The 23,726-nt window shown below is 46.7% G+C and overlaps 8 protein-coding genes across 9 annotated transcripts; 4 read left to right on the forward strand and 4 right to left on the reverse strand.

Annotated features, from left to right (window-relative positions):
- Positions 1 to 411: 411 nt before the first annotated feature.
- Positions 412 to 1,021, forward strand: LOC128309694 (eggshell protein 1-like). Of its 2 annotated transcripts, none has more exons than XM_053046140.1 (2): positions 412 to 592; positions 678 to 1,021. In XM_053046140.1, the coding sequence occupies exons 1-2, from the start codon at positions 533 to 535 to the stop codon at positions 786 to 788; spliced, it is 171 nt and encodes a 56-aa protein (XP_052902100.1). In that variant the 5' UTR covers positions 412 to 532; the 3' UTR covers positions 789 to 1,021. The 2 variants fall into 2 exon arrangements, with proteins under 2 accessions (XP_052902100.1, XP_052902099.1); XM_053046139.1 differs by having other exon boundaries at positions 685 to 1,021.
- Positions 1,022 to 1,226: 205 nt separating this feature from the next.
- LOC128309692 (conserved oligomeric Golgi complex subunit 1) lies at positions 1,227 to 4,673 on the reverse strand. The gene is made up of 3 exons (XM_053046138.1): positions 4,481 to 4,673; positions 1,962 to 4,416; positions 1,227 to 1,528 (listed from the first exon to the last, which is right to left on the reverse strand). The coding sequence occupies exons 1-3, from the start codon at positions 4,618 to 4,620 to the stop codon at positions 1,355 to 1,357; spliced, it is 2,769 nt and encodes a 922-aa protein (XP_052902098.1). The 5' UTR covers positions 4,621 to 4,673; the 3' UTR covers positions 1,227 to 1,354.
- A 1,151-nt stretch (positions 4,674 to 5,824) lies between these two features.
- Positions 5,825 to 6,727, reverse strand: LOC128297711 (flavin reductase (NADPH)). Its single transcript, XM_053033398.1, has 3 exons — positions 6,642 to 6,727; positions 6,499 to 6,573; positions 5,825 to 6,425 (listed from the first exon to the last, which is right to left on the reverse strand). Exons 2-3 carry the CDS (start codon positions 6,569 to 6,571, stop codon positions 5,887 to 5,889), a joined length of 612 nt encoding a protein of 203 aa, XP_052889358.1. The 5' UTR covers positions 6,572 to 6,573; positions 6,642 to 6,727; the 3' UTR covers positions 5,825 to 5,886.
- A 101-nt stretch (positions 6,728 to 6,828) lies between these two features.
- Positions 6,829 to 7,324, forward strand: LOC128299147 (uncharacterized). The gene is made up of 2 exons (XM_053035018.1): positions 6,829 to 7,081; positions 7,146 to 7,324. The coding sequence occupies exons 1-2, from the start codon at positions 6,862 to 6,864 to the stop codon at positions 7,322 to 7,324; spliced, it is 399 nt and encodes a 132-aa protein (XP_052890978.1). The 5' UTR covers positions 6,829 to 6,861.
- A 19-nt stretch (positions 7,325 to 7,343) lies between these two features.
- Positions 7,344 to 12,000, reverse strand: LOC128297615 (Golgi apparatus protein 1). Its single transcript, XM_053033293.1, has 5 exons — positions 10,196 to 12,000; positions 9,260 to 10,124; positions 8,344 to 9,091; positions 8,171 to 8,277; positions 7,344 to 8,103 (listed from the first exon to the last, which is right to left on the reverse strand). Exons 1-5 carry the CDS (start codon positions 11,656 to 11,658, stop codon positions 7,936 to 7,938), a joined length of 3,351 nt encoding a protein of 1,116 aa, XP_052889253.1. The 5' UTR covers positions 11,659 to 12,000; the 3' UTR covers positions 7,344 to 7,935.
- Positions 12,001 to 12,309: 309 nt separating this feature from the next.
- Positions 12,310 to 16,988, forward strand: LOC128309483 (U7 snRNA-associated Sm-like protein LSm10). Its single transcript, XM_053045884.1, has 3 exons — positions 12,310 to 12,513; positions 12,587 to 12,704; positions 16,653 to 16,988. The coding sequence occupies exons 1-3, from the start codon at positions 12,377 to 12,379 to the stop codon at positions 16,791 to 16,793; spliced, it is 396 nt and encodes a 131-aa protein (XP_052901844.1). The 5' UTR covers positions 12,310 to 12,376; the 3' UTR covers positions 16,794 to 16,988.
- On the forward strand, positions 13,054 to 15,436 carry LOC128309480 (5'-nucleotidase domain-containing protein 1). Its single transcript, XM_053045882.1, has one exon. It carries the CDS (start codon positions 13,817 to 13,819, stop codon positions 15,404 to 15,406), a length of 1,590 nt encoding a protein of 529 aa, XP_052901842.1. The 5' UTR covers positions 13,054 to 13,816; the 3' UTR covers positions 15,407 to 15,436.
- LOC128309481 (acetyl-CoA acetyltransferase) lies at positions 16,805 to 19,361 on the reverse strand. The gene is made up of 4 exons (XM_053045883.1): positions 18,868 to 19,361; positions 17,408 to 18,258; positions 17,175 to 17,337; positions 16,805 to 17,109 (listed from the first exon to the last, which is right to left on the reverse strand). Exons 1-4 carry the CDS (start codon positions 18,920 to 18,922, stop codon positions 16,991 to 16,993), a joined length of 1,188 nt encoding a protein of 395 aa, XP_052901843.1. The 5' UTR covers positions 18,923 to 19,361; the 3' UTR covers positions 16,805 to 16,990.
- Between the last annotated feature and the right edge of the window lie 4,365 nt (positions 19,362 to 23,726).

Here is a 23,726-nt window from a genome sequence, read left to right on the forward strand (position 1 = left end):
TTTCAAGTTCATGACCGTCATTCTAAGGCTACCTTGCCAGCGTATTCCCACACATGGGACATTTCAATGTCGAACGCGTCACTATTTTTGAATTCCTTCAATGAAAGGGAACCAACCACTGTCGGTGGAATCGAAAGAGGGATAATGTTGGACGGGTAAGCTGCTGGCTTCGGAAGAGGAAAGACACGGGATTAAGATAATCTACCGTACTCTGACTGGGCTGCTATTTTTACGTTCAAACCAATGTTAATGGTCAACCCATTAAGGTTGGCATCGGGTTTTTGTCGCGAGGGATGACGACTTGAAATTATTTGGTAGAATTGCTCTTCATCCCCACCACAAAACCGTTCTGTGCAGCCGGGTGGCCCGCTTATGGCCAGAACGCTTCCCGAATGGACAGTTTCACCGGAACCTTCAACGGGTACACATCGCAAAAAGCGACCGCAAACGTTCAACCCAAAACACTCCGTTTTACCGTAGTGAATTGTAGTGAAACACTTCGTACAGTTAGTGACGATCTTTCTGATCCAGCATGGGCAAAGGTAAAGGAGGCGGCTCCGGTGGTGGCGGTGGCCAGAGTGGCGGTGGTGGTGTAAGTAGAGATTACAGCAGCTAATCGTTTAGCCACAGCAGCTCGTGGCCGATTCGCGGATTCTCTAGTTCGGACATTGTTTCAGAAAAAAGGCCCTGCAGGTGGCGGTGCCGCCAAAGGTGGAAATGACGCTAAAAGTGGTGCTGGCAGTGGCAAAGCAGGAGACAAAGGAGGAAAGAAGGGTGGTAAAAAGTGATGGATCGTTTGATCCATTCCTCGGACAACAGATCACCCCGACCTACTTCCGGAAGCGATAGCAGCAGCGGATTCGGCCATCCAGCGAAAGGGAGCCCAACGAATTCGAAATGTGATTTGGACTGTGACAATTTCAGCGTTTACTGATGTATTTATTGTTGGCTTTTCCTCCATTATTTACGACAACACCGCACCAGGCAGGTTGCGTCTTCAAACTGAACCAAATGGCAAAAAGCAATTAAGAAAACTGTTTAAAAGTACCGTAACATATTTAAAATGGAAAACATAACCAATCCGCTGCTGTAGTATTTTCCATCTCTTTCGCCACTCAACCACACATATTCCATTCGTTACTCTATTTCTCCACCTTCATCATTCAGTAACCACCCTCGGTTTATCTGTAAGATTGTTTTATATTGTTTTTTTCTTGCGATTGAATGCACATTTAAACTTTCAACGGAAATAAAATAAATAAGCAATTCAAATAACAACTAATATGTTGGAAAAGCGACGGGTTTTTTTTTTCAATTCTATCTTACCCATATCAATCGTCACATGCCACGACGTTCATCGAAACCAATCCTTATCCAAACCGAAGAAAGCGGCAGCACCTTTTGCGTAATGTTGGGCAGTACCTGCAGATGTCGTCTCTTTACTGGTAGATTGTTTTATAGTGCCACTTGCACCACCGAAAGCGCCCTTTCCCGTTTCACCATCACCGGCGGTTGTATGCTTCTGAACCTGTAACAAGAAATAAGTCGCATAAGTTTGATGTCTTTGGTATTTCAAGCGCATCTGTTTAAATTTAGAAGAGTTCCTTCATGCACGTTCGCTAACGAGTTTGTCATTGAGCCAACACAGGAGAACTAACGCGGCAATTTCATTGTTATTAGGAGGAGCTTAGTAAAACCACAGACACAGTCGCAGTGTGGAAAGGTTAGTCAAAATGCGCTGCTGTTAAAGCACACCAAATACGCAACGTATTGCAATAAAACAACAACTTTCACACATTAGCTAAAAACCTTAACCTTTGGGTAAGTGACCTTGGAACGAGATGACCTAAGCGTGCTTAGAGGAAAGAGTAAAGTTCTGAAATAAAAATAATCATCTTAGGGTACCGGTGGAAGTTTCTTTCCACCTTGATTAAATGGAACAATTTGAAACGGATGCATACCTTAGCAGTGTAGTTTTCTGTTCGCAATGACGAACTTAGCCCGATCGAGTCCACCGTCGATGCGGCAGTATCCTTACTGACGACCGGTAGTAGCGGAAACCACACCATGCTCAGACTGTTAGAACTGAGTGCAAGGATGTTGGGGTTTTTGTCCGACGACGTTGAACTGGATAAATCAACTTCCGTTCCACCGCCCACGATCGTGGCCAGTTGCTCACTGTGGCATATCAGTGCGCCAAGGAAGTGTTGTAATTTTAATACGGACCGCTTAACATTCGCATTCAGGTGCGCATAGAACACGTCGAAATCGAATGGATCGATGCAGCATTTAAAGCGACCGATTAGTTCATTGAAACTCTCGTTTAGCTGCTTCTGTTCGCGTCCGATCAGCAGAAGCTGCAGGAATCGAAGATCGAGATAAAACTGTAAGGCCACAGTTTGATTCTGCTTGACGAACTCATCGTCGGCCAGGGCAGCATAATGGTTCAGCAGCAAACCGGCAAGCCGTTCCACTATGTTCAGCATGATCGGGCACGGAATGGTTTGCGGAATGGCTTCATTTAGCAGTTCGTGCACGTGATGCAGACATTTCTGCACCGGAAAGCTTGGTTGCGACGGCACACGGATTGTGGATTGGATCGGTTGATTATTTTCATCATTCTCTTCGATCGTAACCGTCTCCCAGACGGGGAAATCGTTCAACAGCGTACCATACCCAACGGCAGCCGGTAGCGATGGCCAGAGTTGCTGGAACCGTTCCACCCACAGCGTCCAACAGTTCAGGCTTTCGTCCTCAAGCAATCCGGCTACTTTTGTCCACCGTTCTGGGTCCTCCTCTGACATTGCCATGGTGGACGATGATTTTCTTCCTGATTGCCAGCCTTCGGCTAGGCCTATCGTCGTTGGTATAAAGCATTCTCGCAGCGCTGGACAAAGTTCCCGCACAGCCGAAAAAAACCTGGCCACCAGTGCATACCGCTCAACGCTGGGTTCAAAGGCGGCTGATTTTATGACAGTGATCAGCTCAGCCACTCCTTCCACGCAGCATTGTCGAAAGTATGCCAGCATTTCGCCAACCTCGGACCGACTAGAGGACGAAAGGAACGATTCAACGTCACGCGTTAACGATTCCAATCGTCCATTTAGTGAAACACTCAGTGCGACTAACGCTGGCGTATAGCCACGGGCCTTCATCAGCAGCTTGCGGTTAGATGGAACGGATCGATCCAGCGCGGTCTTCAGATTCATCGGAACATCGTCGAGCGATTCTTTCCAAACAAATGTCTTCAAGTCGGCCGGTTTTTGGAGCAATAAATTCAATACGTCCAAACGTGTTTGTTGTACCGTTTCGCTCCATGCTGATTTTATGATGCTTTGCATACGATCGTTTATGAGCCGCTGGTAAGATGTGGCATAAAAATCCGTTCCTTCTGCTAGACCCAACCTACTGGTAATGATTCCCCAATGGGAAGGTTTTTCCAGGGCGATCGCTTGCATCTTAATGTCGTGTAACGTTTTAATGGACGGAACCAAACTGACCAACCGTTTCAAACGACCCGCAACGGCGGTTTCGATGCTTGCCAGAAATGTGCCGACAGCCACACGAACTTGTTCCTCCTCCAGGGTGATCCGTTCCAGGCGGGGTCGAAACTTTGCAATCATTTCCGGTATCATTTGCATGATCATAGGGTCTTCTGACCGTATCAGACCTATGGTTGGAGCGGCCTTGTCTCCGGTAATGTGCTGCAGCTCTCGTTGAAAGCCGCCAACGCCATCGTCCACCGTTCCATCGTCCACGAAACACTCATAAAACAATCGCACCGTACCGTTCAGTACCTTTAGGCTGGCTAGCAATTTATCCTTTACCTTCTCATAAACAGTTTCGTTTTCATCCAGCACGTCAAGGTAAGCTTTCGAGCGTCGTTCCGTGAACATGTCAAGCGTTTGCTCTACTGGACACGATTCCAACAGCAGCCAGCTCGCCAGACTTTTCGAAACCACAGCAACAGAAAGTTCTTCGCGGCCCAGCGATTCGCGACATGCAGCCTCAATTGTAAAGAAGAACTGGCTCAGCACTTGCCACTGTTTAGCGGCCACAGGAAATTTGCGCATGGTTTCCCGTTCCGTATCCAGGCTGAGGCCCGTCGAGATATGCCGTGCAAAGATGAACAGCTGAGTGGCTACGAAGTAATCCTCTCTATCGATGCGGCTCCAAATCATCTCGGGCAAACTGGTCAGTAGTTTAATCTGTACGATTACACCATGGAAGTTGTGATCACGGTTTTTCTTCTGCAACCGCTTGTAGTCGGTTCCAGTGCGAAATCCAATCAAATTGTGATCGTTCAGCTGCTGGCAGCGAGCCCTGATGCGATCTACATTGCCGATTATTGAACCCGTCGTGTCTTTCATGTCACCGATCGTATCGGCAGCCTTTAGCAGATCACGATAGCGTTCACTGCGAGTTGGAAAGAAACAGTAAATCACAACGGCACAGTACATTCTCTTGACGACCAACTTACCCGACCATCGTTCGCAGTTCTTCGCGCTTTAGCTCTATCTCATTTAACAGCCGCTTATGCACCAGATCAATTTCGGCCACATTGTGCTGCTTAAACAGTAAATCTACATCAATATTCAATAAATCAATATTTTTCGCCATTTTGGCGTAATTCTACAAAGATAATCCGAACGCCGCTAGATTGGTCGGTTTTGCTTTTGCCAACTCGTCACTGCTATGTTTGACGAATAACGTAATCACAACAAACACCCCGCTGACATTAACAGTTTTTAGAACCAAGGTTTGTAGTGAGCAGCAAAACAAAAATTTAAAAAAATATACGAATATAAAAATAAGAAAGAAAATAAATTAATTAACACGACTATTTCTATATCGGCTAAATGGTGAAATAACAGGTCTGTTCCATTGCTGCCTGCTCGTTGGTGGTTTGATCGAGCTGCCCGTTCAGGCCGCCTTCGGGAAGCAATCGGGCGCGCTGCCACCATCAGGCCCGTTCAGGCCACCATCTGGCAGTCCGTTCAGCCCGCCATCGGTCAACCCTTTCAGGCCTGAACAGGCTGCCCGATGGCGGCCTCAGTAGGCTGTCCAATGGCGGTTTGAACGCGCGGACTATCATCAGATAACCATCAGATAACCATCTGATAACCATCGGATAACCATCGGACTACTATCGGATAACTTTCGGATTATCATCGGATAACTATCGGACTATCATCGGATAACTGTCGGATAACCATCGGATAACTTTCGGATTATCATCGGATAACTATCGGACTATCATCGGATTATTATCGGATTATTATCGGATAACTATCGGATAACCATCGGATAACCATCGGATAACTATCCGATGATAGTCCGTTAGTTATCCGATGATAATCCGATGGTAGTCCGATGGTTATCCGATGGTTATCCGATGATAATCCGATGATAATCCGATAGTAGTCCAATCAAGCTCGATCAAGCCGACATCAGGTAGCGCGTTCAGGCTACCAACGGGCAGCGCGTTGAGGCCTCCATCGGGCATCCCGTTCATGCCGCCATCGGACAGCCCGCTCAGGCCGCTTCGACCGATTGAGCTCTTTATCGATGAATATCTACTTGGTAATTCATATAACTTTTTGAAACAATTGTTAGAACAAGGTAGAGATTTTTATGGCTCTGATCATACAACTACCCCACACAATCGTAATGTTGCCAATGAACAAATGTTGCGGCTACATTGTTATACACCCGACCTAGACGGTGGTTGGTGGATTAGCTACGAGTCATCGAGATAAGACTGGAATGATGCACGTGTGTTCTTTTCTTCTTTTGCAAATGCTAGATACCTTCAAGTGAGATAGATTATATTTCGTGTCAAGAAGACGTTTCCAAGCACAGTAACATCACACCAAGCAGAGTACATCACTTAATCGTACAGATGCCGATAACCTTTGCCGAATGTGCTTCATCGAACAGACTATCTACAAGGAATTGACCCAGGTCGAGTTTCGAAATGGATCTCGAATGGCCGGGCGATTTGTCATATGCGGTGGCAAACTTTGCCTGTGGTTCATCGGCAATGTGGGGTGGCAACACGGCTCGGTATTCCAAACCGCAGTCCTTCACCATTTCGAGCATTCGCCGATGCTCGCCGTTGATGTTGACAAAGATCGCAGGCACCTTGTCCGGCTCCATGAACAAAAACGAGGACAGACAAACGGAAAATTTCTTCAACGAAGCTTCCTTCATGGCTGTGATAATGTTCGTCATGCCGTCCGACAGTGCCGTGGTTGGTTTGAGATCGTTCCGCGTTCCGAGCACTACGCATACCAGATCCTGCCCTGCAACGGCCTTTTTCACGTCCTGCACGTTCGTTACATCACCTTTTACGAGTTCAACCTTTTCTTTAAAATCTTCTGGAACGGTCGTTTCATTGCGCACCAGCAATCGGACGGTTAAACCTTTTAATGAAATCAATTGTAGATGCAAATTAGTTTCATTTCCGCAATACTGCCTACAGTATACGTTTCCTACCCTTTTGCAGCGCGTAGCGTACTGCACACTGGCCGGTCATACCGGTGCCCCCAAAGAACACAATTTTCTGCATCTCTTTGCAAAAGTAGAGAAGACTCAGCGGAATTCGAACAAACTAACCAGTGGCACACGTAGCAACTTACTGAATTCGTTCCGGAATGTTGGAAAATAGCTATTTATTATCGGCCGGCACCCGGTTGGAGCAATGCAAACACATTTCAGTAACAGGTTGGACAATCGGTCATGGAACCTTCATGGAAGCGACTTGACAGTTACAGCTGTCAGATTCAACACTGCAAGTAGTCTCCTCATCAGTCCCAATCAGAACGTTGAAGTGGAATAGTCGTTCTAATCGCCGTAAAGATGTCTGACTACGAGAAACTGGAGGAAGCGCTAGCGCAACTTATTCAGTGCTCCAAAGATGCAGAAAGTGAAGCCTGCAACGACAAGTCCCCGGCAACAGCCCCGTCCAACGAGCTGGAAAAAACAAACACGTTGAAAGTGGTAGCACAGGCAACCGACAAGCTGACTGAATCATTGGGCATTTTGCATGAGTTCGAAATGTTGATGCACGATAAAACAGGTAAATAAACGTAAGGCCCCATTGGAAAACTATGTTTCATGCATATTTTTTCTCTTTACCTCAGCTTCACTGCACGTCATCTCAAACGAACTGGTGCTAAACGCTTTGCTCCTTCACGAGCAAAAAAGCGAGCTGGTGGAGTTGCGCAAAAAGTTGAAGGACATATCTGGCAAATGGTATCAGTCCACTGAAACCGACGCCAATACCTTGGACAATCTTTGTGCCGAAATAAATGAAGCTTGATAAATTGTACGCTTGGGTTGACTATTTTATTGACACATCCGAATGCATGCCCACCGTACATGGTGTGTGTTGTGGTTGTTTGTATGAAGTAAATGTCTGCCATCTTTCCAAAACGACGGGGTTTAGCTGTTTTCATTTTCACTGTCGGAAGGTATAAGATATAAAAAGTCTTTTCTACAATGCGCTACCTGTTACGATGCCTCTAACTCTATGTATAAGATGTGTCTTACTTCTTGTCCTTTTTACGCTGCGTCTTTTCCAATCGAACAACCTGCCTCTTCTACAAATATGCTAACTAATATAATACATTTAGCCTGCTGCAACGATTGCCTGCGCCCATTGTCGGCCTCGGACCGTAGAAAATGTTTCATCACGTGCACTAGTTAACGGGGGCCAACACTTTTTAATAGCTGCACTGTGCTTGGTTTTAGACAAGCCTGCGAAACGGAAAGCGGGAAAGTGCCATGCATTGCATCAGAGCGTAGACGCACCCAATTTGCGTTTATCGCTCCGCACGACCATGGTCCATCCTCGCTTTAACACATAAGTAATAACACAGTCATTAATTTGAAATGGAAACTGAATCATTCATCCTGCCAAGCACCGGCTAACTACTTGTTTTTCAGTGCCATTGTACGGTGCGTTACGCGACCGCACAGCAGTCCGATGATAAAGATGATGCCGATGAAGCTACACAGTACGAGCAAAAAGTAGTGTTTTGAAGGCGATGCAACCACTTGGTCGTACAGTTGATGGAAACTTTCCGCCGGTGGAACAAACTGAAAGTGCAATATGGTTAGTCGCTATGCGTGTAATAATATCCCCTCAACAGAGCCCACTACTCACGGCGGCTGCATTTTGGAACATTTCCAATCGGATCAGTAGCTTGTTCTTGCAGTCATCCTCCAGTGCTTTACTTTCGCCCTGCAGAATTCCTTCCAGGCATTTGAGCACTAAAATGAAAAAACGTAAGATCAAATTCCACTCCAAACCAATCTTCAGCCCAATCGCACACTTACAGCGTCCGTTGCCACTTTGAATGTGGGAACAGTATTTCAGTAAATCCACCGAACAAGCTCGCTGCAGCAGCGGATCGGCGTAAATGTCCGCTTTGCCCTCCTGAATTAACTCGGCCACCTCCACTTTGCACGCTCGGTTAATCAATTTCTTATCGATGAAAGCCTGCTTCAGACACTCCTCGACCGCTCCATGGTCCTCGTTCGTGTCCGTCTCGGACACGGACTTGCACAGCACCAGAATCTCATCGTGACAGACGCTCTGGAGCAGTGGATTTAGCTTGTAATTTAAGGCCCGCTCGTGCAACACCTCCGTCATCTGTTTCTCACACTCCGGCAACAGTTTCCCCTCCCGGAACCGAATCTTCAGACAGTCGATCACCTTTCCATTCAGTTCCTCGTTCTGCTTGGCATTGCGTATAATGGGTGTGCAGTATTCTGCAATGTTTTTCGAGCACGCTGCCTGCAGTGCGGGATTGAACCGATAGTCCAGATTCTGCTCAATCATCCGATTCACCACCACCAGATGGCACCGATCGTCAAACAACGATTCATCCTTGTGGAGCTTTAAACAGTGCAGCATTTTGGAGGGTTCGGTATCATGGCAGTACTGACGTATCATGCCCTTGCAGGTGTTGAGCAGTGTGTAATCGGTCGCACTGTCCGTCAGTTCGGATTTTTTAATCGAAAATAGCTGATGATGGCACGATTCCGTTAGATCGCCGTGGTGAGTTTGCAAACATTCCAGTACCTGTGATTTGCAGAAGAAAAGAATAGCATTAGCTTCACCCGGTTAGAGTGCCTTCTTCCGCGATAGTTCCGAACTTAAGCGTTCCAATTAGCAACCGAGCGATGACCGATGGTAAAGTGAAAGATAGGACAGAAAACAAATGAACGAGATAAAAGCGGGCACACTTGCATTGTTCGTATTCACCTGTCCCGATCCGTGCGGTATCTGTGGACAGTGCCGCACAATGTCCTCCTTGCAGGCGGCCTTCAGCTTCGGATCAAAGTCGATGTTTTCACGCTGCTGGTACAGTTGCGCACGCACCTGCTGCCGGCACTCTTTCGGGATGGAATGTTTCGCTTCCTTGATCGTATCGTTGCGCATCACCTCGCTCAGGCACGCTACTACCTCGTACTTGGTCGTGCATTTGCTGCAAAAGCGGGACACGTGCAGCCGACAGGCTTCCTTAAATTTGTACGTAAAATGGAAGCTTTTCAGCGAGATAATTTGAAAATGTTCGACCGCCGCCCGGCATTTCACGTCCTCGCGCATGTCCGGCAAGTTCTTCGCCCCGATCAGACATTCCATCATTTCGCCCTCGTCGCGACCAGTTTTCAGTACGCTCGCACAATGTTTTTCCATCGCATCGGCACACACGGACATAATGATTGGGTTCAGCTCAACGTGCGCTGCTTCTTCTTCCGTGTACTGGGATACGGCCGTTTTGCACGCTTCCTGTAGCTTCTCGAGATTATCCTGCAGGCACTGCATCTCTTCCCCTTTGCCCGTTTTATCGGAGCAAAAGTATGCGAGATCGTCCAAACATTGATCCTCCACTTCCGGTATTAGATCGACGGCTTTAGCCCGCTGGCGCATCACACGCTTAACCTCCTGTAGACACTCCGGCTTAAGGCGCATTTCCTCCCTTTCCGGGTAAGCGTACCGGTGCAGACAGGGCAATATGAGAGGACCCCGTTCCGGGTCCATTTGTGCCGTGTCCAGATCGGCCCAGGTCTTTTTCGCTTTACAGAACCGGATAGCATCATCCTTACAGTTGCTGTTAGGAATAAAGACAATCCGAAATTAAAACGGGCACACTAACAGTAACGTTCGCAATTTGTAACTTACCGGTAAAGCTGCGGATCTAATTTGAAATCTCTAGCCACAAAGTACTGAATCTGCAACAGTGCCGATTCACACTCCACGTTCATGTAGTTTGTGCCGAGTTTCTCCATCAGGCAAGACATTACCCGTGCATCGCCTCCATCCGTGTCGGAACAAGCCACATCCACGACGGGCTTGCAGGCCTTCCGCAGTACCGGATCCACGCGCCAATCCTCCCCTACATCCGTCACCTTCACCAGCGTTTCCAGCGCTCGCAGGCAGATGTCGGTGACACGACGATCCTTTTTTCTCTTCAACCGGGCGTGCTCCATGAGACAGTGGATCGTTTTTCCGCCCGCGTCCAGATTGCTGCAAAACCTTTCAATATCATTTTCACATCCGGTCAAAATTTCGGGCGACAGTTTGTAGTCCGTTAGCAGCATTCTTCGATGGTCGTTTATTTCGGCCACACACTCAGGCATCAGTTTGGTGCTGTTCTTTTGTACCGCTTCGAGGCACAGCAGGATCTGTGCCAACCGTACGTCCTTGTCATCGGAGACACCTCGCCGACATCGGTATGTTTTTATGTCTTCCTTGCAGGCCCTGGTAAGACCGCGCGATACTTTGTAATCGTGTACCACGAGCCGATCGTGGCGCAACAGCTGTTGCTGGCAGTTTTTCGACATATCCGGATCGTTGCGGTGCTTCATTAGACATTTCAGTAGCTGCGGCGATCCCGAAGGAAGCGATTGGCAGAAGCGGAACACATCGTTCGAACAGGCAACGTCAAGCTGCCGATCGAGCGACAAGTCTTCCGATTGAACTTCGGACAGATGAAGAACCTCACGTTTGCACTCCTCATTCAGGCTGTCCAGTGAGCTCTGCAGACAGGCGACGGTTTCACCTTGGGACATTTTTTCCCCATTTTTCTCACTACCAGTTGCAACACGCCCGCAACCCAACGCTTCTATGTCGCGCGTACAGTCCGCAAGGAATCGCTTGATAAAACGATAATCGGAGAAGGCTACCCATTCCAGGCGCTTAATGTAGCTGATGCAACCGTTGCCCTTCGCAACGTTCCGATGGTCGATGATGCAAGCCAAAAACTGTCCAGGTTCCTGACTCTGGGAACAGGGGAACTGCATAAAGTCTTTCGGACATCCTTTCTGGATCATGCGTTTCAGGTTGGCATCGTCCATCAGTGCGGTCGTATGCAGCCAGATCTGATGCTGACACTCCGGTTCGAGACTGTCGATCTGTTCCGGATGCAGCGACTGAACGCACTCCAGTGTTTTGATATCTTCGGCGGCCAATGCACTCTTCGGGCAGAGCGTTTTTAACTGAGAGCACGCTTCCTCGTCGATTAACTTCACCGGCCCCGACACTGGCACTCCCGCCGCTTGGCAGTGGTGGGGAGTGTGAGCCACAAACACCACCCATACAATTGTTATCGTAGTAAACGTATGCATTTTGTCCGTTTTGTGCATCTCGGACAAGGTTTCGTTGTTGCAAATGGGTCAGAGAAGAGGTACAAACCGGACCAAATTCACACGCCCGTGCACCTTTTACGTGTGATTACCAGCTCCGGCAATGGTTCACGATGGCGGTTCGGAGCATAATCATAACCAACCAGCCCTTCTGCGATGGAGGGGTCTTGTGCCGAGTTCTATGTACCGGGAACGTTGCGTACACTTGATCGCGATGTTTACTTCTACAAATATTGACCACAATCGGGCAGATGAGTGCGAAGACGTGTCAGATGCGCGTATTTATTTATCTCTATCGCTGCTTGCGATGAGATTGTTCCGTAGAAAAAAATAATTCCAAGTTCATTGACAGTTCTGGCGGCATCTTGCAGGGCGTTTTTGTCCGGATGCCCTACATGCAACAGATGAAAATAAATTGTTGTGCCAATGGTTAAGAAGCAGTGGAATGCTTGTACAGGTCGTAGCGATATGTAGCGAGAGATATACGATGTAAATTAGAATTGCGGACGTACGCAAGGGCGATGCGTAAAACGTGTGTCATCCAGGGTATCGTAGTAGGAATACCTATTGAAAGAGATCGGTTTTCAAAGCAACTTTGACAGACGATTTAACGAACGAAACGATTCAGTGTAAATAGAACCGGCATCAGGCGGGACGAAACGGCTTCGGAGTACTGATTTGTGCGTTGTTTTGTTGAATTTCGATTAGCACGCAAAGGATGAATTATAAAGGAAAGGAGAAATATAATTCCGTCAACTATGTGACTGGGTTCGCTCAGTGCCTGATCGATAGGAACACATTGATCGATCTGCAGAACGAAACATCGGTAGCGGGAACAATAGTTGACGTTGATGGGTTTGTATGAAAAAGTGCGTGAAAATCTGCGTGTACCGTATACTACAAGGACGAAATGCTTGCTTTGTTTCAGATTTATGAATGTGACCATGGAAAACGCGGTTTACATCGATCAGCTTGGTCGGCAGTATCTATTGGACAACTTTGTGATCTACTCCAAGTACATACGCTACATACATGTCCCGAAAGATGTAAGTATGACTATTGCTTGTATACTTTTAGTTAATACACCACAGCAGAAGTACTTCAAGATCGTCGTATGCTCGACATTGGCATAAATGAGAATTGCTGGTAACAAAAAAAAAAAAAAAAGAAATGAAAACAGCTGATCCGTTTGACAGTCACGTACGCCATGAAGGCTATGTGCTTGATCAAAACAAAAACATATTTCGCAGCGGATGCGTTGCGAATGCACAAAGTTGGCAAGGGTTTGTTGCCAATTGCACATTACACGTTGCCAGTTTCAGTAGTTGCAGCAAACATGGCGCACTGCAGTAGTAGTTTCGATTGAGCCGAGACGTCATCATTCAAAACTTGTTTCTTGCAACGCACCAGTGTTTAATAGTGGATACTACTCACGACGCCAGACTAGTGAAATGTTGAACATACCAAGTACAACAGAAACTCGTACGAATGAATGAATTCGAGGCAGGAACCGTACACACGGCACTACGAATCTCGCGTTATTTAAGCTAAAGCTGCGCATTTATTTCGGGAACGACGTAGCATCAACCCGCCTCTTTTAAGGGATTGTATTATGCTCCGTCCTGACCGTGCTCGTGTGTGTTTGTGCTTTTTGTGAGTGAATCGATCGGGCGTGCTATCAAATTCGAGGTCAAACGGTGGGACATATCATGGTGTGATACACATTTTTAGGATTGTTGATTGGCCTCATTGCGTTACGTAAAAAATCGTCCCCTAGACAGCACGCTGACAACCGAGGCCATCGGTGGTTCTCTCTGAACAATGCTTCCTCTTGCTTCCCACCCACTGCTATGCTAAATCTAGCGAATGTTGTTTTGAATCAGCGGCCACATCTATGTTTGTTTTCGATTGTTGCGAACCGCGAGCAGAAGCGAGTGCAACACAATACTTGCGCGAGGTCCGCGACAGAGTGCGAACGAGATAAGCATACAAACCTTCAGTGCAGAACGGAAATCGGAGTCACGCGGTCGAGTAAATATTTGCGTGATCAAACGCGAGAACAAGGGACTACATCGCACGTGTGCGTGTGCGCGCCACGATGCTTAGGTGAATGGTGGTCGAACTAAAATAAATCGCGAAAATACCGAACAGGAAAATCATGAGGTCCTCAGTTCGATATCTGTCCCGTAGCGGCACCAATGCGGGTCTGTTCGGTGGCAGTCGTTCGTCGGGAGTAATCGCAGCCAGTTCATCGTTTATCCGTGCCAATACCACCACAACGACGGTACGTTTCCATTGCGTTTCGCCGAGGACAACGGCAGCTGGCTGTCATTCGAGCTGTCAAAACATTGGCATCCCGTGGCAATTGTTTTCGCGCACGCTACCGCGTCTTTACGGTCGGACGGAACGGTTCTATTCACGCTACTCAGCCAACCGCATCATGACCGGGGCGGATACGTTTAGCTTCGCGGACTACGATTGTGTCGGGTTCGATCTGGATAACACGCTGCTGCGTTACCGGATCGGTGCGATGATTGAGCTGGAGTATCGCACCGTGTCGCGGTTTCTAGTGGAGCAACGCGGATACTCGGGCCGGCATTTGCTACAGCCGCTCGACAAGGATTTTCTGCAAAGAGGATTGATCATTGACTTTCATCGAGGCAACATCCTGAAGCTTGATCCCGACGGTGTGATACAGCAGGCGACCCATGGTACAAAGCGCATGGCAGATGAAGAAATTCGCGCCTACTACGGTGATGAGAAACGCTGGGAGGTGACGAACGAGTATTGCCGAAATATGCTAGTAGCTTGGAATGGACCCCTGTCGGAGCAGATACGGACCGTGCTGGATTACTTTGACATTTGTGCCACACTGCTGTTCGGCCGGTTGATCGATACTTTGGACGAGGAGGCACACGAGCGCATCGGTCGGTACAACGTGTGGCCGGATATTCTTGACGGGCTGGTGTACATGTACTCGCGTGATCATTTTGGCGCAAACATTGGCGGTTACTTCGAAGCCCTGAAGGCCAATCCAGAGCAGTACCTGCAGAAAGCTTCCCCGGAGTTAGTGCGTTGGTTGCGCGAGCTGAAGAAAAACAAAACCACCTTCCTTGTAACCGGTTCGCATATCGATTTTGCCAACTTTACCGCTTCGTACGCATTTGGACCAGATTGGCCCGAACTGTTTGATGTGATCGTTGGGTTTGCGAAGAAACCGGGTTTTTTTACGGCAGGCAAACCGTTCGTACGACTCGAAGGTCACGATGAGACGGAACCGCTGACGGCCGGACAGCTGGAACGGTACGGTGTCTATTCGCAGGGCAATTGGCGTGATTTGACCGTGCTGTTGAGTAAAATCTGCCACAAGTCCGATCCCCGGTATCTGTACGTCGGGGACAATCTTATACAAGACATGTACACACCGTCCAAGTATACGACGGCCGATACGGTGGCAATCGTGGAGGAAATGGCAGCGGAAGGCATGCGCGACTGCGAGTCCGGCCATCCAGACGCACCGTACATAGTGTCAAAGTTCTGGGGATCGTTCTTTACTACTCGGTCGGGACCGGGCGTTGAGGATGGATCACTATGGGCCGGGCTTATCAAGCAGCATGCCAAAATCTGCGTTCCTTCGATGGATGAAGTGGCCAAATATCCGCTCGATCATAGCTACAATAGTTTCACGGAAAACGTGAGCTGCAATGGTTACTATCCGGCCGAGCCGCTAAAGCTGATCAACAATTGATTTAAACGCGTCTAACGCTGTCGGCAGTAGGCGTATTAATTAATGGTGGTTTTGAGGAGGATCGTGAGTAGATCTACGGTATTTGCAACTAGAGCGACAGTGTGGGCGAATTGTATGAGGCATAGCTACGCCAAAAGAGCTCTAGGAATAGTCTTCAAGAGGAATTTGGTATAGATAGTATCAGTTATTTGAGAGCGTGTTAACATTGCTTCAAGTATTTAATGGAGTTTGCTGCTTCTGCGTGTATGCATGGTAATAGTAAACCGTTACGTATATTTCACTGCTAGAGTTCTGTAGAGATAGTTTCCGAACTATAAATTTTCTAACCACTGATGCCCACAAAATCAGCATCTCCACTACTGATGTAGTACACGCTGTTATCTATGGTTATGATCCAAATCCAAATGAAACAAACATGGTTGTCTGTGCGATAACGTAAGATAAATGTAAAATCCTTCTGGTTTAATTTATTGCATCTGCTTTGTGCACGTTTTCATTGCTACAGCATCGCAGCAAATTGTGTTAAATTGAGACCAGTCGACGACAAACAAAGCGAGACGACTATTTGCACAAAACAATGCAGAAATGAAATTAATCCCGTGTTTAAAAATAATATTCACTTGCTTTTCGTTTTCGTATGGACGGAGTTGGTGTTGGATGTAGTCATTGTAACAGATAAGCCATAACAGTTAGCTTGAAGCTAGTGGAAGAAGATACTTTTTTCCCGTGTTGTGTCGGCGGTCGAATAAGATGCCGGATTTGAAAATGTGAAAACAATAGCTAAAAGCGTTCAGTAATCTTAAAGATTACGCCCAAAGAAGAAGCCTCCACATACTAACAGTTTTATCTATTGATGAACGCAAAATGTCGTACTATGTTGTATTAAGATCAACCCTGGTCGATCCAGGATATTGTGTTTTAAACTCAATCGGAGATTACAAAATTTAGAAGGCGTGCCAGCGAGAGAAGTTATTAAAGACCCAAAAAATACACACAGTAATGTGTGTATTTACACACATTTACAACACAGTAATAAATGTGCGTAGCGTGATTTTTCCTCTTGCGTGAAAGCCTGTCGAACTATGAATAAACTGGAAGTAAACTAAGCAACAAACATACTACACGGCCATTTCAAGGTGTTTGGGATTGAACAGGGAAATTATCTTATCTTATCGCTTATTCAACAACTGCCTCCTTATTTGCTAACCGAGTGCACCTTCGACTCTTTTCCACATCTCTTCCACAGATGAACATAAAAGCATCGTTTGAGGATTATCTAAATTCGGTGACGGTTAAGAAAAAACCGGTGGATAAGAAACGCACCTTCAAACAGAAACGTGCCATGCAGAACAATATTGCAACGATGCTTGAGAATAATATGGTGTGACCCTCGGGGAATTGTTGCGGTATTGCAAAAATCAATCGTGATAATTATCAGTTTATTATCGACTCACAAAGTCTGCATGATAGAACAATACTCTTCAGATAAGGAAGGAAAAATACACAAAGGTACGGAAGAATACATATCATTCGGTAGTCATAAGTACACGGTAGAGAATGTTGAGGTAACCAAAAACAAAACCCTTACACCAGCTCCACGGCCAACGCGACACCCATGCCACCACCGACACACAGCGATGCAATTCCCATCTTACCGCCTGTTCGCTTCAGCGCGTAAAGAAGCGTTACAAGCACACGGCAACCTGCAAAGTAGGAGATTGTTTTAAAAAAAATGTTTCCAATATGCTTACATCTCTATGGTTCTTACCGGATGCTCCAATTGGATGGCCCAGAGCGATGGCTCCACCGCCAACGTTCACCTTCGCCGGATCAACACCAAGTCCCTTGTTGACGGCCAGTGCTTGGGCGGCGAATGCTTCGTTCAGTTCGAACAGATCGACGTCTTCCATCTTCCATCCGGCCTTTTGCAGCTGTGGACAAAGCGCATCGTTGCGTAGGTTCTTTGGGATATGTTTGAAATTTTGGGCAAATTTTACTTACCACAGCTTGGACGGCTGATATCGGTCCAGCACCCATCGTCTTGGGACAGATCCCAGTCTGTGCATAAGCTACGATTTTTGCCAGTGGTTTAGCGCTTCGCTTCTTGACCTCGGTCTCGGACATCAGCAGTACAGCTGCAGCTGAATCGTTAATACCGGACGCATTACCCGGCGTTACCGTACCGTCCTTGATGAAGCACGGTCGCAATTTGGCCAAATCTTCCACTTTGGTAGCATGCTTCGGGTATTCATCCACGGCAAACTTAATCGTTTCCTTGCGTCCCAGAACCTCTACCGGAACAATCTCCTCCGTGAAGTATCCTTTCTGCTGTGATTCTTCCGCTAACTGTTGGCTCTTGGCGGCGAAAGCATCTTGCTCCGCCCGGCTGATGCTGTACTCGGCAGCAAGGTTTTCCGCAGTAATACCCATATGAAGGTCATGGAACGCATCCGTTAGGCCATCGTGCAGCATCGAATCGACCATCTTAGCTTCACCCATTTTGGTACCACCGCGCAGATGCATGACGTGCGGCGACTTTGACATCGACTCTTGGCCACCGGCAACAACCACGCTAGCATCGCCGACACGTATGGCTTGATAACCGAGCGCGACCGTTTTAAGGCCTGATCCACACAGCATATTGATGTTGTATGCTGGCACTTCCTTCGGTACGCCAGCCTTCATGGAGGCTTGACGGGCCGGATTCTGTCCCTGTCCAGCAGTTAGTGCTTGACCAAGGATGACTTCACTGACATCAGCAGGATCGACACCGGCACGATCCAGCACTCCTTTTACTGCCACGGCGCCAAGATCAGCGGCGCTAAGGGAGGCGAGTGTTCCCATGAAGTTGCCTGCAAAAGAAGATACAATATTTAAGCCGATGGTATAGCCGACATCGTTTATGAAAAACGTAAATCTATTATTAATTACCATTACTTCCCTGGCCACCAGTTGTTAATGAACTGTTCGTTTTTTTCAGTTTAGTTTCTACAAAAAACTACGACTTGCGATGGGATCTTTTTTTTGGTTATCTAAACGTGCGCATATTTTATTACTAACATCTTGGGTAATTTATTCCACCAACAGGGCAGACAGGGTTTCGCTCTATTCAGTCGCTGTTAACTAATTTGCATGTCATATCCGGGTTGCGTTACATAAAAGGAAAAGCGAACAAACGGTGTCATCTTTGGGTTTGTCAAGAAAGATAAACCATTCCCGTCCTTCTTCTGCTGGGGTGTGTTGATGCAAGATGCGTATGCAACACATCGGACCGATCATTCCGATCGTCGCGTAACGACACGTTTGTTCATGAGCGTACAAAAATATCAGGCCACATGGGCGACATGGGTGGATGCAGGGTACTTTAACGTATCTGTTTTATTATAGAGCATTGCACCACAGGATTGGCACCATTTATGTTTTAACACTTGTGCCGGGGTAGGGAAAATTTATGTACCTACCGATCGGGGTCCTGGCAGCCGATACGATGAAAACTTCTTCCGTTGCTGACGTCATTCTGATTCCAGCTGAGCGTGTGTGATGTTAGCAGGACACGTTATGTTGCAATGATTCCTTGACTAAAAATTGGGATGTAATAAATGCACTGATAACGATAACGAATTTATCGCACGATAAAGCAACGGTTGATGCGCACGATTACGCAGGCAGAAAATAGAAATCTGCCGCTATAGATGACAGGTCCGCAACACGTCAGCGTGGTCGCTGGCCGTAAGTGAATTTCACGAATGAAAACCCAATATTTTCACTGCCAGCTACAACGGCTTCGCCCTGGGATATGATTTAACGGCAGAAGAAACGGGTTTCCAATACGCTTATCCCTTCCACAGCATGCTCGCGTGTATGTTGAAGCTTTTTACGCAATGTGTTTGTGGTACGTATGAGGTGGGCGAGAAGGGTAACGGGGTTTTTGAATGAAATTCACAAATACCAGTTGGGGCAATTTGTTTACAACAGCGCCGCATGGCAATCGCGAGGTGCAGCCATACCTAGCTGTTTGACAGTTGATGAACAAGAATTGATTGTTCAGGATGATTCAGGATTGTAGGGTAAAATTTATTGAGAAATAAATGAAATGATCGTCTAAATCCTCCAATTTCGTCCTTTTTCAGCTCAAGGATCAAGAGTAATTATCCGTTGTGAAGATTTAGATTGTAGCAATGCCTCTGTTCAAATGCAAATGTTCGAAAATTTTGAAATCGAGCTGAATCAATAACAACAAATTGTTCCGCAGAAATGGTGTGTTCAATAGCAATTAAAATAACTGGATATTTTATTAAGTTCCTCTAATCCATTACAATATTGAATGTAGCCATTAAATTACCAACGAAATCTATTGTTTTGTTTACGAAGAAATACGAACCATTTGCAAGCTCCAAAATATGCAGCATTCAGCACCAGCTTATAAACCCGCGCCTGTGTCAGTTGAGCCACCAATCGCTCATTGAATATCCGGCTCTCTGTTGGAATGAGCACGGATAACCGAGAACGCTCACTACCAAAAACAACGTGTGGCTGTGCGGTCGTGTGGTTGCTGTGCGTGTCCGGACTAGTGCGAGCGAACGAAAAAAAAAGAGAAAGAGGTGACCAGAAACGAGAACGAGAAAGCCACAAGATAAATCGACGTAGCAATCTGTTCTTGTGTTTTCCCCGTTCTTTTCCCATTGCGTGCGCGTGCTTGCGGGTTGCATACGTTCCCTTTAAACGCACCCGAAATCGAAAGGTCACGGCTGTGCGAAGCGAATTTTATCGAAGAATAAAAACTCCACCCTCTTGCCGACGGCACCCACCATCCCGTCGTCATCGCCGTAATTATCTGTCAGATATATACGCATCCCATTGCGCTTGTTCCGAGAAAAGCGAAACAGCCTGTGCTTCGCTTGCTCGCTCTCGTCTTCGTCAGGTGTGGTGTTTTTTTTTTGTTGATGGTGTGCGTGTGTGTATGTTTGCGTCCACCCGCGCGAGCCTAGCCCAGAGTGCCAGATTGCGTATATTTCGTGTCCGTCGCTTTTTCCGGGCAGGTGTGTGTAGCCGTTGCTGAGCCGTGAGTGCGTTCGCGGGTGCAGTGAATCGAAGGGAAAGGAAAAGAAATATACTCGCACACTGGTGAGAAGCTGCTGCCCAGTCGAAGCAGCTGAGTCGATCGATCCCCCTCCCGATAGAGTGTGTGTCCGTGCGTGTGCCCGTGTGGGTCCCAAACGGCAAGCAACGCAAACGGGTTCTCCACAGCGTGCTTGCACGGAAAAGAAAAGTCATTTTGCACGAAAATAATCGATCCAAGTGGTGAATCGTTCCAGGTTCAGCACTCTCCTTCTGAGCTAAGCAAAAAGTGTCTGTAGCTAAGTGTGTGCGTGTGTGTTTGTGTGTGTGTGTGTGTGATTGTGGATGCGTGTGTGCGTTTGCCGTGTTGGCAGTGCTGGAAAAAGTGCAACTCTCGCATCCCGTGAACACCGAATTACAGAAGAAAGTTCCAGTATCCATCAGCAGAGCTCGGCTTCCGATTGCCGACAGAAACGGGGCCAGATAGAACACCGTGTAACGTCGAACCACACCACACGCCAACCGAAAGAAATTGTGTTTCGATCCAAACTCAGCTTGTCCATCGCTTCGATTGCCGTTTTTTGTTGGTTGCGAGCAACCTGGCAGGCGCGTTCCCACGGCCATTAAGACATCAACACCTCATCAGCATGGCGGATTCTACGGAAGAAATTAACCAAATTCTCAACAACAAAACGCAGTCACCAGGTAGGATAGAATGCCGGTCCGCGGATCACGTGTTTCCGGCCAAGGAACACGGCGGACCCCGCGGTATGAGGTTGCAGAACAGCCTGGAACAAACATGTTATCTATCGTCTTCTTCTATTCCCGAAGACCGGTTATGAGCGTAAATAAGTTGCCGACCAATCGATGAGAAGGATCCCCACGTATCCTCCGTTTCCCAGGGGTTCGGTGTGCTAATCCTGTCTTTATTTTCTCCGCAAGGCGAGAGCCATGTAGGAAGAATACTTATCGATTCTGCGTAGCCCTAAACTGTATTTTAACCTTGAGACAGTATTTGACCAACGAATTTGTGTCCGCCATTGGGAGACGGACAAAAGTGGCGAAGGCCACACGGGGTACTGGTCGTTTGTGCGTCGTTGCTTTACCACTCGTGTCAACATCTGACGCAATTCTTCATATTGTTGTGGACGAAGGAAGGACAATGGAATAAAATGCGTTAGTTCTTCCCGTCATTGGAAGCAGCAGGTGGTAAACGAACGGGTTTCTCGAGTACGCTTCAAGAGCATATGTCCTTGTTTCTCCGGGTACGACCGGGACATGAACAGTGAGGCGCTTCCTGCGAGAATGCGCATTCGCCAGGAAGAAGGTGTGAACACGAGAATGGATCAATGGGTTCGATTTGTTGCAACTTGCAACTTGGCGGCAGGTGGATGGTTTCGAGTTCGATGGCCTACGCTTTACCCTGGGAGGGGGTTGGGTCTTACCGGGCTAATGGGATTTTGCACACCGGAAGCGGTCGAAATTGCAGAATTGTTGCCATTACGCAATGTTTCGTGGAATCGAACAATAATCGAAAAACTGAAACGGTAAATCAGATTTCCACCGATTTCTAAACCGATGACGTTCTGTTAGCGTAACGTGAATTGAGGCGATGTATCTATCGTCATTTTCGTGCATTTTATAGAGCGTTACCGGAAGTTGCATTCTTGCTAGCGTAGGGTCACGTGTATAGCGTAGCGTTCCACAACCAAACGGTGTCCACCTTGGCAACGGTTTTGTGTACAATGGAGAAAGGGCTCTCTCGGCCGGGGTGGTACGGGTCTTTGGTCGGTGGGCTCTATAGGAATGGAATGTCTACTAGCGAGGTCGGTGTTTTATCGAAGATTCATACGACCGATGGCGGAATCAATCGATTCCGTAAGCGATATTAGACTATGAATTACGGTAAATAATGTTTTCCACCACCAGTCGATAAACAAGTTAAGGACCTAAGGAGGAACATGCATGACGTCAGTTCTTGGCGTTCGATTTTCGTTGTTTGTTTTGCGAGTGTGTGCGAGAAGTAGTTTCTTTTGATTAAAATATGTATTTTGGAATTGGTGTTTTGGTGCTCGGAGCATAAAATATGATCGGCATGACTGTTCGTTAGGTTTAAAAGGACACAATCATGGCCGGAAGACCTGGTCACCTTATCTTGAGATGGGTTTTCCATCGTCGTTGTTTTAATCATCTCAAATAGTGTTGTATGTATTGAATCCTTGGAGAAAAGTCCTTTATATAATCAGTCGACTCTCAAAATATTTTGGAATTTGCGCTCAGATTCAGTCATTTTTATGTTTTATGGTTCTGCATTAAGAAATTCTGAACTGTTAAAATGACATAAGTATTACTAGTACTCGATTGCGTAGGCTTATTTAGGGAAATTACAGGCAGTCCCCGAGATACACGGTACCTCATATACGCGGATTCGGAGATACGCGGTTTTTGGAAATTTGACAGCTGAGCTAGTTTATAGCACAAAATCTAAGCAAAAGAATGAAAATTGGTCGAAAATATTTTTTTTTTGTCGCATAAAACATTTCTTTCTAACTTATTTTAATGTATTCTTTTTTAAAATCGCCTGATTCGGTGAAAAAATTAAGTCCAGAGAAGGTAATCGACTCTGTGACTTTGAAGTATAAAATTGCACCTGGATTCGACTTACGCGGAAATTCGAGTTACCCGGATTTTTCCCGGGTTATAGCGCTCCGCTATAATAGCGTATCTCGGGGACTGCCTGTACTTTATTTTACAAGCCATAACCAAGAAACCTTAATTATTCATGAATGAATGAATTTGCCTCATTAGCATAAAGAAAGAGACATCAGAAGATTTGAAAAAAATGTGTAAAATCTTCTAATCCATTCTTTGAGGTTTTATGAATCTTTTAGAAGTCACGAAGAACAGAAATCCTGAGTCCCTATCCTATCTATGGGGTACGGGTTAATAAAGTCAAAGAAAGCCAGAAATGGCAGGCTTGAGGTTCTTGAGGTTGTTGTGAATCCTTAGTCATTCATTCCATGATTCATATTCATGGATCTGAATCAAATTCACTTAACACTTTTTCAAAGTTTTTTCCTTATAAAAAAATAGACAGAATTGCAGGCACTTTACAAAAGTCTCCGTATACGATGGGGAATGCATGTAGCAACCGGTTGAAACCCTCCAAAACCGAAGACGGGAAGCGAATGAATAAAACAATTCAACATGAGCAAACGGCAACACGGCAAAAGAGGCAAAATCGTTCGCAAGCAAAAACACG

Source organism: Anopheles moucheti, chromosome 2 (assembly GCF_943734755.1).
Source record: "Anopheles moucheti chromosome 2, idAnoMoucSN_F20_07, whole genome shotgun sequence".
Taxonomy (NCBI): domain Eukaryota; kingdom Metazoa; phylum Arthropoda; class Insecta; order Diptera; family Culicidae; genus Anopheles; species Anopheles moucheti.